The 12737-nt window shown below is 46.5% G+C and overlaps 1 protein-coding gene across 2 annotated transcripts in view; it reads left to right on the top strand.

Annotated features, from left to right (window-relative positions):
• The window catches only part of LMTK2 (lemur tyrosine kinase 2), a 95852-nt gene that overhangs the window by 26229 nt on the left and 56886 nt on the right, over positions 1-12737 (top strand). The window contains exons 4-5 of one of the 2 annotated variants that reach the window (XM_048868257.2): positions 3937-4007; positions 4455-4573. In XM_048868257.2, the coding sequence (XP_048724214.1) occupies positions 3937-4007; positions 4455-4573 (190 nt within the window). Of the gene's footprint in view, positions 1-3933; positions 4008-4454; positions 4574-12737 lie in introns of both variants that reach the window. The other variant, XM_048868256.2, reaches the window with a different exon arrangement.

The raw sequence follows: 12737 nt of genomic DNA, 5'->3' as shown, positions 1-12737 counted from the left end.
AGAAATGTCTAGGAATTGTCATGTCCACTATGTATGAGCAATAATCAGTGTAATTTAAAGGTATTTGAGCCCATGTGTTAAATCTGTAAGTACTGTAGGTACATTTGCATGATGTGCTATGAAATGATATACTTTTATTGTGGTTCACAAATCGGTGAACTCTAGGCCTTGATACAATGGAATATAACAGCTCCACAGGAACTGTCCTAGTCTGTCATGTCTGGAATTCACATGCTGAAGAAGGCTTAAAGACCCCTCCAAACCAGAGATCAATGGTGTCTGTGCTCAGTTCCTCAGGGTCCAATTATAAGATTTCTGGCAGTCAACCTCCCTCATCTGTGTTTGTAAACCCATGCTTGAAAAATGTACTCAGCTACTGCTAGCTTGAGCACTAAGCCTACTCCATCCCCACAAGTTTATACCACCTTCAACTTAAAAGGAAAAAGCATTTGTATACTATGTATAAAAAAAAAATCTTCCTGTTTATGTTTTTAAAAATATTACTACCACGTCTGGCCAAAAAGTAGAAGAAAATTAATCCCTGTTCGGTGCAATTCAGTAAATATCTTTGTCAGATAGTGTTCAGTCAGGCCTACTTACTGTCACTATTGCATTTGCTTTTCCTCTTTTCCACTCCTGACTTCATGCCATTTTTTCTTTTTTTACATTAGATCATGGTGTATTTCTTTCCAAGTTGTTTTAAACATATTCCGGCCATTCTCACCACCCTTCTCTTTCTCAAAGTCGTGTTGTTTGTCTCTTCCCTTATATTTTCTCTTATTTTATCACAAAATTTGTGTGTATCGTGTTCCTGTTTTTTTATCAGTCATTTACACAGTCTCATGCCCTACAGGCAGATGTCTGGCAGAAATTACTAAGCCTTAATAGCTAAAAGACTAAATTTACTAGACACAGGCTAATATGAAAGGTGGGATTTGGGAGGGTCTTATGTCCAGAGACAATAGCAGGTAAAAAGTCAGTCCCACTCCTTAACATACTGTGAAAATCAGAAGGTGCTGGGATTCCTATTAGGGTTCTCTCTTTGGACCCTACTTGTGAGCCCAATCTTTATCTTTCTCCAGGTAGTAGGTTTTTATACACAAAGGCGCCCTTCAATTTCCTGTGCCTTCTCCCAGTTTCCTTTTACAAGGGTGAAGGAACACTGTTTGTTTCTCCTGTCCTCAGCCTTCTAGTTACAATGACAGGAGTCTCTGCTACTCAACGCATCTCCCAGGCTCCATTTAAAAAAAAAAAAAGTCTATATCTATATACATTTCTGGTGAACAGATCTACTGCTTTCCTTTGCTGTTGCTCTTAGTTTTTCCCAACACCAGCAGAATGAAAATAACTATCAGTTTTACTGTTCTCATGAGATTCTGAAAATCAGCAGTGAAACCTGACAAGGCTAGTTAACTTTCATTCTTCTGCAGGTTGCAGAAAAATATGCGCAGCAATAGATGCTCTGGATCTGTCTGTAGAAGAAGACAGCATTATATCAGTTAGCCTTCCTAATATGGTCTTTGCAACCTTAAGGGCTTGAAACTTTTTTTGTGGGGGGGGAGAGGAAGCTTAGCTTTAGCAGAAGCTGATGGCACTCAGATTGAAAATGCTTGGGTCTCAGTGAGGAAACTTTTAAACCCTGTGTGGAACAACTTACTGCAGACACTCAATTCTCTCCCCCCTCCCCCCCAAACCCCAACAAACCAAAAATCTTAGACCTGGGAGGTGAAAGATCTAAAAAGCAGGAGACTTTCTGAAAGAGGCCTGTTCTCCCTTTATTGCCCTCTTTCTTCTGCCTATTTGCTGATATTTGCATTTTCCCCTCTTTTTGTGCTGTTTGTCTCTTTGTACCTGGGTTTTTGGTTTTTTTTCCTACTTGTTTTTAAAAACAAAGTTGAGAGCTGTAAAGGAAAACTGATTAGGATTAGTCAGCTGCTTCTTTAAGCTCTGCAGAACTGACTTTTAAGCAAAACTGACTACGATCACAAAATCTCAGCACTTGATTTAACGCTCCTCCCCCTCCCCCACACCTCTTTCCCAAAAGGAGAGACTGTCTGGTCACCCCAGCAGATTGCTGCCTCTCCCCAAGACTGTTTCCATTGCAAGGCCTACACTACAAACTGTTACTGTTATAGCTGTATTGATTAGGATTGTGATGACTTACGATACCTGACTGACATAGCTGTGCTGAAAAAGCCCATGATTTAGATAGGTATACTGGCAAAACTGTTCATTTTCAGATATAGGGTGTTTTGCTTTGGGGTGGGGAAGGAGGGCATGGAATAAGCTATACTGGTAAAGTACTCCTAGTGTAGACCTGGCCTACAGTGGCTAAAATGGGAGCTACCACTAGAGCAACTCATAGTAGCAGTGACAAAAGCTGTACTGTACAGTAACTCCTTGCTTAACGTTGTAGTTATGTTCCTGAAAAATGCTACTTTAAGTGAAACGACGTTAAGCGAATCCAATTTCCCCATAAGAATTAATGTAAATGGGGAAGTTAAGTTCCAGGGAAATTTTTTCATCAGACAAAAGACATTATATACATATACAGTATAAGTTTTTTAAATAATTGTAAACAAACTATTTAATACTGTACTCACCAATGATGATTGTGGGGCTTGGTTGAGGCAGGGCATAGTGGGGTTGGGGCGCGGGGGCTTGCCCCCACTCCGCCTGTCTGGCGCTCCTGCCGGGGAGCAGGGTGGGAGGCTTGCCCGCTCCCTGGCTTGAATGCTGGGCAGGCGGAGTGGGATAAGCCTCAGCGCCTTGACCCTGCTCCCCAGCTGGAATGCCAAGTGGGCGGAACGGGGCAAGCTCCCACTCCCTGACCCCACTCCCCAGCTGGAACGCTGGGTGGAATGGGGCAAGCCGCTGCTCCCCGACCCTGCTCTCCGGCAGGAGTGCCGGGCGGGTGGGTGGAGCGGGACGAGTGAAACAATCTTATAACGGAACGTTGCACAACTTTAAATGAGTGTGTTCTGTAATAGATCAGCAACCTAATAATGAAACAATGTTAACCGGGATTACTTTAAGTGAGGAGTTACTGTATTGGCAACAGGGCTTAGGTCTCTTTACCACTGTGTTCTTTACCATTTAGATGACAGGATGGTTAAACACATCTGAGCTTTGTCTACCCGGCAATTTCTTGTTTCCACCAGTGGAGCTGCACTGACAGTGAATTATGGGTATATTTTTGCCAGTGTAGATAAGGGCTGAGGGTTTCAGATTTTCCAGCAGTTGGCCAAGGGGGATTTTCATTGAAGTACATTATTTTAAAAAGAGAATTTTCCGTCACATAGGTAGAGGCTGCAATTAGAGCAGCTGGGTCGGTGTGTAAAGAACTGGAGCTCTGCTGGTAAGGTGGCTAATCAGGGCTTGTAAAAGTAGTGAGTATTCCATGATTTGCTGTGGGCTTGTGTTCTGCCATTTATGTAGGATTTCTGTAAACAGTGATTTAATAGATTCCATGACCGTCTAATGCAGATATATTTACAGAACCAAATGCAAACTCAGCTGTTTTGATTTTCTTTCTTTTGTTGGTTTGCAGTATATCTGGATGTGTTGAAAGCTAAAGTTTACACGCCATTCTTAACTTGCATTACTGTGCAAAGGTATTTTGGTGGTCTTGGATCAGTTTCTAGTTGAATCTGTTCAAAAGCCTAAACAAGTTGAGAAGTGTCAGCCTTGGCTTTCGTTCATCTGTTCTTAGGTTAGCCTTGTTTTAATACTTTGTCATTGTATATGTTTAACTATGTTTTCTGCTGCTTAGCTTAATATGTGCATTGTATTGTAGTGTACTCTAAGTAGTAGTGTAAGAACTAATTTTTTTTAGCATTTTAAGGTCATGCATTATTTCTTCAACAGTAGCATAGGTAATTTTGGCTATTTTGAGTGGCTTGATGTGTGTCTATTTTTTGTTTTCTGTAACAGAAGGATCAAAGTCTCAAGTTGCACGTCAGAGTCTAAACTATATTCAAGAAATTGGAAATGGCTGGTTTGGAAAGGTAAAAAGTCCTCCTTTTAATATTGTAGTTCTGCAGTTGACAGTTTATTCCTAAGTAGAGACCTATATTACCAATTGAAATTATATTTATTCAAAATAAGAACTTGACAAGAAAATTGTCTTTAGAACTTAATTTGTATTGCTGTTTGTATGCACTTTGTTTTGTCTTATTGCTGTCTCTAATTCAGATGCAGTGCTGCTTAACAAAACATTACTTAAAATAGTCAGAAATTCCACTTCAGTAGACTATGTAAATCGCTGTTTTAATTTTAGCAGCTTTTTTAGAAGCACTTTAACTCCAGTTTTTATTTTTAAAAAATCTACATATTTTTTTTAAAATGCAGAGGATTAATATCTCTGTGGTGTAATTGAGGTATAACAGGAAACCAGATACTTCCTCTTTAAATGTGACTGAAACTATGTAATGTAGAAATTGTTTGTTTTTCAGGTCCTGCTTGGGGAGATCTACTCAGGTACTAGTGTAGCAAGAGTAATAGTGAAGGAATTAAAGGCAAATGCAGGTCCCAAAGAACAAGAACAGTTTTTGAGAAATGGAGAACCTTACTAGTAAGTAGCCTGTCACATCTTGGGTAACTTGAAGATAGTCCACGCTACTAATATATACGTAAGCCAGGGAAAGCTGTCTTGTTCAGTGTTATGCTTTTTTATATAATACTCACCTCTGTCCTCCTTTTCATTCTGTTAATATAAAGTAAATGTTGGTAGTTTAAGAAATGAAAAATACACATTCAATATTGTCAACACTAAATTATCGAAAATTGAGTCCCCCCAAATCATGAGATTTTTAAATGGTGCAGTTTGTTATTTTATTGCCTTCCAATTTTTGAGCCTTTAAGAGTACATTTGGTTTGCATGCTTATGCTTTTCTCTGTGGGCATGAGGACTAGAGATTTTTTTTAAAATTGATGCTGAGATTTTCGTGTAGTCTCTTGCCTCCAGGAACTTGAGCTTTGAGAGAAAAACCAAATATAGTGAAACTTGTGATAAAAATCACAAGAGGGGGCAATGCTTTACGTACTTTATTTTTTTAACAAACTTATTTTTAAGCACCATCTTTCCTGTTTTTAAACATTAAACGAATCTTAAATCCAATCAGAGTTACTAGGTTATACAAATAGCTTTTTATCGTTGTGTTTGGGTCACTTGCAATTTAACTTGGTGGTGGAAAAAAAATTAGTGAAGTTTGAAATCAAGCAAACTTCAGTGCTTACTATCTTGCTGTACAGTTTGTAAACTGTCGTCCTTTCCAAAGGTGCCAGTAATTCTGCTTTCTTCGAATGATGGTCCCTTTTTGTATTCCACATGTGGGATATGCATGTGCACGTGCGCCTGAGTCCAGAATTTTTTGCAAGCGGTGTCTGTTGGCTTGCACATGTGCCATAGCTGTTCTCTTGCTCCAAACTGAGGGCATAAAAAGTGGTGTGAGCTGATGCCTCTCCAGTTCCTTCTTACTGCTGCATGGTCTGAGATGGAATCTTTGGTGTCAGCTCCTCTCTTACTGTGTCATTCCGTAAGATATTGTATATAGTTTTAACAATTGCAGTAGTTTTTATAATATAGTCTACATAGTATAGTTAGTTGTTTTTCCCCATTTTCTTCCCTGGGACTTCCCCAACCCCTGAGAAGTCTGGGATTATGCCCAGGGTTCTGGGGTTCAAAATGGTGTTTTGTTCCCTCGCTCCTTTTTGGTGAGCTATGAACATCAACGCTGCCTCTACTAGCTGGGTGAGGCTTATATTTCTGCCAAACACTGCATCTGCCTCCCCCCTTCCCCTAACACCATGTGTTTCTCGACACTGTTCCCCCTCTCCAGTACCAAGAAAGAAGCATAAGAAATGATGCTCCAAGAGGGGACACCCGATACTGAGAAAGGACAAACAAGGGGAGTGCAGTGGAACGTGACCTCTGTTGGACCTCTGCTCCAGTCCTGTTCCGATAGCAGTACCGTTGACTCCACCCTGCTCACAGGTGTCATTGAGTCTAGTGCAGGACCACCCACTGATGCCAGGGGGACATTGTGGTGCCAGCAGAATTGTGGTGTCTTCCACCCCAGAGTGGCAGGGCCAGGGACCTGTTGACATTCCCGGTTTTGCCAATCCCAATGGGACAATTACTGGCCATGGCAAGTGTGTCGAGCAGAAGGGAGCATGTTGCCCTGAGCTCATACCTGGTGCAGGGCCCTTGGATACTGACCAGAGGAAAAACTGCCCTTCTGTTGTCTGTGAAGACTTCCCCAATGTGGCACTGATCCCCAGACCCTCAGCACCGGTCGATGGGGGAACAGTACCCTTCTTTTCCATGGTCTCAAGAGGACTCTTTCTCTGAGTCCAAGGTGGAGCCCTGCATGGTCTATGTTCCACCGGATCTCAGTGCAGGCCCTCTCCCCAGCACCTGGCCCGGAGAACAGTGGTGGCTGATGCAGGCCTAGCAGTCATTCTGGAATCACTGGAGTTCCCCGGTATTGGGGCCTCTGTCCAGCCATTTCTGTTTGGCGGTATCCGAGAGGAGGGCTCCTCCGCTGTACCATCCAGCGCCTGACCCAGACTGGCACCGAGGCAGGTATCAACATGCAGGACTTGGGCCTGGATGAGGTGGTCGGGACTGAAGAAGAGGAGGAAAGCCCCCTGATGGTACAGGCCTCTTCCTCCTTGTGATGGGGTTGGGACTCACCACCGCTGCGCCTCCCACTGGCACGTCTGGGAATTAGCTTTTTCCGTTGCAGAGCATCCTCTGCTGGTGGTGTGGTGTCCCGTCCATCGTCTGCTGTGCCGGTATCTGGACTTGCATTGCTCCCCACTCGGCGACGTCCATTCCAGGACACTGCCCTCTGGCAGTGCCCCCTAGTCCATCCTTACCCCCTTCTGGGGGGTGGGAAGATGACAGCAGTCTTCCAACTCACTCCTGCCACAGTGGCCAACCACAACCCCCCAAAGTCTAGCCCCTCTGCTCAAGGGCCGGTTGCAGTCTGTCATGGCCACTCTTCCATAGCCAGGTGCAGTATAAGGGGGAAGGGGGGAACCCAGGCCCGCCCACTGCTTTGGGTCCCAACCCAGGGACCCTCTAGTGGCGGCCTCTTCACCCTCCTTCTCTCCCCTCATCTGTCCATCCTCCTTGGGTCACTTCCCCTCTGACCCCTTGCACCCTCTAGGGCCTTCTGGTTAGGTCCCGCAGCCTGATAGGTATCAGGCTGGAGCTCTCCTCTGCTCCCCCAAGCTTGCCCAGCACTGCGCTGTCCAAGGTGCTGGTCTCCTTATCTCAGGAGACAGACCTTCCCCTCTGAAGGTCTGGGAGAGACTGACCGCTTCTCTCCTGGATAGCCTTTATATAGGGCCTAGCCTGGCCCTGATTGGCTGCTCTCTGCTTGGCACTGATTGGCTCCCCCGATAGGCCCTCTCTGGTTAGCTGCCGTTCCGCGCAGCCACTCTGGCCTGTTGTAGCCTAATCTTGCCTGGGGATGGGGCACGGCCCCACCACACTCCTCCACAGCTGAACCGGTCTCAGGGCCGAGTGTCTCGGTGCCACAGGATGACTTTACAGCTTACCAGGAACTTCTAAAAAGGCTGGCTTCTAACCTGGGCCTAGAGATGGAGGTTCTTACAGAGTCCTCACATAGCCTCATTGACTAAGGTGGCCCTACCTCTCAATGAGGCCGTTACAGGTCCGGCCAGGACCATGTGGCAGACCCCATCTTCTCTCCCTCCCACCTCAAAGAGAGCAGAGAAAAAGTATTATGTGCATGCCAAGGGGTACAAATACTTGTACTCTCACCCTCCTGCCAGGTCCCTGGTGGTCATACAATCATAGAATATCAGGGTTGGAAGGGACCTCAGGAGGTCATCTAGTCCAACCCCCTGCTCAAGGCAGGACCAATCCCCAATTTTTGCCCCTCATCCCTAAATGGCCCCCTCAAGGACTGAACTCACAACCCTGGGTTTAGCAGGCCAATGCTCAAACCACTGAGCTATCCCTCCCCCAGCGGCCACTGAGAAGGATAGACTAGGGCAGTTAGGTGCGACCTCTCCCCCCCCCCCCCCAACAAAAGGACTTAAAGAAACTAGAACTGTTTGGTAGGAAGGTTTAGTCAACGGTTAGGTTACAGCTTCTCATTTCCAACCAGCAAGCCTTGCTTGAGAGGTACAATTACAACATTTGGGATTCTATGGCAAAGTTTAAAGACTTGCTGTCACAGGTAAGAGATTTTCTGCCCTGATCTATGAACGGAGGACCATAGCGAGAGCCTCCCTCCAAGCGGCCAGAACAATGGCTTCAGCTGTTGTCATGAGAAGGTACTCCTGGCTCCAATCCTTAGGGTTGCCACCTGAGGACTAGCAATCAATCCAGGATGTTCCATTTGAGGGTACCTCCCTGTTTTTAGAACAGACCGACTCAAAGCTTCATGGTCTGAGAGACTCCAGGGCTACCCTCAGATCCCTGGGCTGCTACTCCCTGGCATCTTTGAGAAGCATTTCAGGCTTCAGCAACTGACCTGCTTCTCCGCTCCACCACCTCGCCGGGACCTGTGTAAGAAACTGAGCAGGGGTTACAAGTGCAGGCAGCCACGCCCCTCCACCTTAGTCTTGCTACCGGGGTCACACGGATATCTGGGAGGCTCCAAACAGAACTTTTGAAGGTGCGCCTGAGGGCGTTACATCACTTCCTGCATTGGATCCTGCCCCGCCCCTTGTTTTCAGACTAACTCTTCTTCAGCCTGCGGTGGTCCCTCATCATCTTGGACCACTGGGTGTGGAGTATGGCAGGGGAAGGTTACACCCTTCAGTCTTCTTCCATCCCTCCTTGTCATCCTCATCCCTCTTCAGGGACCCTTCCCACAAGCAACATCTAGCTTAAGAAATGCAAGCCCTCCTGTGGGTAGGGGCTGTGGAAGAGATGCCTCAGAATTTGAGATGGAATGGGTTGTACTCCTTATATTTCCTAATCCCAAAGGCCAAAGGGGCTCTTTGACCCATCCTGTACCTGTGTTGCCTCATCAGTTATCTCAAGAAACTGAGGTTCCACATGGTCTCCCTGGCCTACATCATTCCCTCTCTGGATCCAGAGGACTGGTACGCCAACCTTGATTTGAAATATGTTTAATTCCACCTTTCCATCTTTCGAGGCCTCAGAAGGTTCCTCAGATTTATCATAACCCAGACTCATTGCGAGTTTACTGTCCTCCCCTGTTTACTGCCAGTTTACTGTCTGTCAACAGCCTCTTGGGTTTTCACAAAACACATGGCAATTGTAGAGGCTTTTCTCGGAAGGCAAGATGTTCAAGTCGACCTGTACTTCGATGACTGGCTGATCAAGGGCCGCTAAGAGGCTCAAGTGAAAAACAGCATCAGCCTGGTTCAAGCCACCTTCTGTGCACTGGGCTCGTTGATAAACGAGCAAAAGTAGACTCTCATTCCCATTCAGAGAATAGTTTATTGGGGCAGTGCTAGACTGGACCCAGGCCAGAGCCTTCCTCCCAGAGGCTCAATTCCAGTGTCATCTCTGATATCCAAGGTCAAGGCCCACCCTGTCATGACAGCCCAGTTTTGCCAAACTTTTGGAACACATGGCTGCATTTGCTTACGTGGTTCAGCATGCAAGGCTGTGCCTCAGACCCCTGCAGGCTTGGCTGGCCTCGATGTACTCACCAAACTGACACCACTTAGACTTGGTGTTTATAGTTCCTGCCCTTCCTTGATTGGTGGAAGGATCCCCAGTTGATGGCTGTGGGCATTCCCTTTGTCATCCCCCCAGTCTTCAGTATCCTTAATTTCTGATGCATCCGATCTAAGTTGGGGGGATGACCGTGAGCACCTCAGGAGTCAGGGCTCGTGGTCCCAGAAAGAGCTTTCCCTACACATAAACTTCAGAGAGCTCAGAGCAGTCTATTCAGCTTGCCAAGTTTTCCTTTTCTAGATCATGGACAAAGTTGTGCGAGTGCTTACGGACAACTCGGCAGCCATGTTTTACATCAACAGGCAAAGAGAAACACAATCCCCTACCCTGTGCCAGGAGGCCATTCGTCTGTGGGACTTGTTTGTGAAACACTCCATCCACCTGGAAGTTTCCTATCTTCCGGCAGCCTGGAACGCACAGTCAGATTGCCTCAGTAGGTCTTTCACTTCTCATCACAAGCGGTCCCTTCACCCAGAAGTGGTCAGATCCATCTTCTAGAGGTGGGAGTCTCCCCAGGTAGATCTGTTTGCAGCCAGGCAGAACAGGAAATATCAGCAGTTTTGGTTGCTATGCGGTCACAGCTCGGGCTCTCTCTGATGCCTTCCTGCTTCCATGGGCAGAGATCCTCTTCTATGAGTTTCGTCTAGTTCCCCTGATACACAGGTTCCTTCCGAAAGTCAAGTGAGACAAGGCAATAGTCCCTGCATGTTCCCTGCAACAACATTGGTTCAGCATGCTGCTGCTGCTGCTGCTGCTGCTGCTGCCTTGCCTGGACCTGATCTCACAGGCCGTTTACCCTGCCTGGACCTCGTGGCTCTTCACCTGACTGTGTGGAAGTTCCATGGTTGAAACCAGAGGAACAGGCCTTTTCAGAACAAGTTTGCCATGCCTTGCTAGGTAGTAGGAAACAGTCTACTAGAGCGACTTACCTAGCCAAGTGGAAATGTTTCTGGGCGTGGTCTTCAGTGAGATCTCTCACCAACTCGGTCATCCCTCCAGTCTGTACTGGAATACCTGCTCCATCTGAAGTAACAAGGTCTGGCCTCTTCATCAATCAAGGTGCATCTAGCAGCAATCTCAGCCTTCCATCCTCCGGTGGACAGTAAGTCGGTCTTCTCTCATGAAATGTCCATCTGCTTCCTCAAATTCATGAACCAGTTCCACTGTGGGGGCTAAACCTAGTCCTGTCAAGGCTCACAGGCCCTCTCTTTGAGCTGCTGGCATTGTGCCTCTGTTATCTCTCTCCTAGAAGTGATTACTTCGGCCAAGAGGGTCTGAGAGATCAGGGCTCTTACATCAGAGCCTCTGTATACAGTGTTCTTTAAGGATAAGGTTCAACTGTGCCCACACCCAGTGTTCCTTCCAAAGGTGGTCTCATCGTTTCACAGTAACCAGGCTATTTTCCTGCCAGTTTTCTTCCCGAAACTGCACAGGAATGCAGAAGATCAACATCTCCACTAGTTGGATGTTAGACACACCCTGGCCTTTTACATTGAGAGGATTAAGCCGTTCCATAAATCCATGCAGCTCTTTGTGGCAATAGCAGACAGGATGAAAGGCCTACCTGTTTCAGCCCAGAAAATCTCATCCTGGATCACCTCCTGTATTCGTATGTGCTACAGACAGGTGGGCATTCTACCTCCTGCCATCTTGATCATTCATTAGATGAGAGCTCAGGCTTCATTAGCAGCATTTCTGTCCCAGATCCTGATCCAAGACATCTGAAGAGCAGCAACCTTGTCGTTGATACATACCTTCTCCCACTACACCATCATCCAGCAGGCTAGAGATGCCAAGTTCGGAAGAGCGATGTTGCAGTCCGCAAGTCCATGAACTCAGAGCCCACCTCCTTGGATACCGCTTGTGGATCACCTAACATGGAATGGACATGAACAAGCACTTGAAGAAGAAAAAGACTAACCTTACCACAACTGTTGTTCTTCAAGATGTGTTGCTTATGTCCATTCCATGACCTATCCGCCTGCCCCTCTTCAGAGTTAACTGGCAAGAAGGAATGGAGAGCGTGTGGGGCTGCCTGGGCCTCTTCGACTGACGCATGAACATGCAGCATCAGAGTGTGCTAGAGCCGGCCTGATGGGTACCACTGTGGGAAAAATCTCCAGCGATGATACATGCAACACACGCTCACTTAATGTGGAATGGACATGAGTAACACATCTTGAAGAACAACATTTACACAAAGGTGAGTAACCATTTTTTGACATCCGCTCCAATGGTGAAGGCTTGGGATAAACAGCTACTGGTGTTCCCATCCACGTTGAGAGTTGATGCGGTACTGATAGCGACCTGGCCCTGGAGGGAGCTGACCATGGTGACCAGGGAAGCTCTAGTTCTGACGACTTTGCCCTGAGGTACAAGGAGAGTCTATTTGCTATCAGAGATGTACGTCTCCCTGGAGGACATCCTTTGCTCTTCACTATCCATGTTCACCCCTCCTATTAGGACCATCTCTATTCTGAAATGTTAATACACCAGAAGAAGAGACCATCTTGATGAGGCAGTTGTATCCATCCCGTCTGCCAGCCTTGAGGCACAGCCATCGGTATTGTTGGTTCTGCTGGAGATGAGGGATCTGGCTTTCTCTTCAGATGAGTCTGAGGCCCTGCAACTGCGGTGGTTCTCTACCAGTTGATCCATCCTACTGCTAATATTGGGGACTGTGGGAGCCTTAGGCTAGATACCCAGGATCAGTTCAGGAGTCCTATTTGCCATCACCTTGTCTCTTGCAACCGGCCCTGTTGGAATACTTGGAAGGGGAAGGTGAGCTGGATTCGCTGTTTCTGAAAGCAGTCTCATTGTTTTCACCGGTTGAGGTGGTTACTCCAGCTACTCCCTCTCTGCCAGATGATTTCAAACAATATCAAAAGCTCATGTACAGGTACAGATTCAGTTTGAGAAAGTCCAGTAGCCTCAGTTTAATTTACCATACACCAAGGTATAGGGCAAGACAGTGTCCTCAGCTGTTTTACCACCAATGTACTCAGGAGGCACCATGCAAAAGACAGAGGGTATTATAGACGCA

Source organism: Caretta caretta, chromosome 10 (assembly GCF_965140235.1).
Source record: "Caretta caretta isolate rCarCar2 chromosome 10, rCarCar1.hap1, whole genome shotgun sequence".
In the NCBI taxonomy this organism is placed as follows: domain Eukaryota; kingdom Metazoa; phylum Chordata; order Testudines; family Cheloniidae; genus Caretta; species Caretta caretta.
The sequence above is the reverse complement of the archived record's forward strand: the minus strand, read 5'-3'. Positions and strand labels throughout refer to the sequence as shown.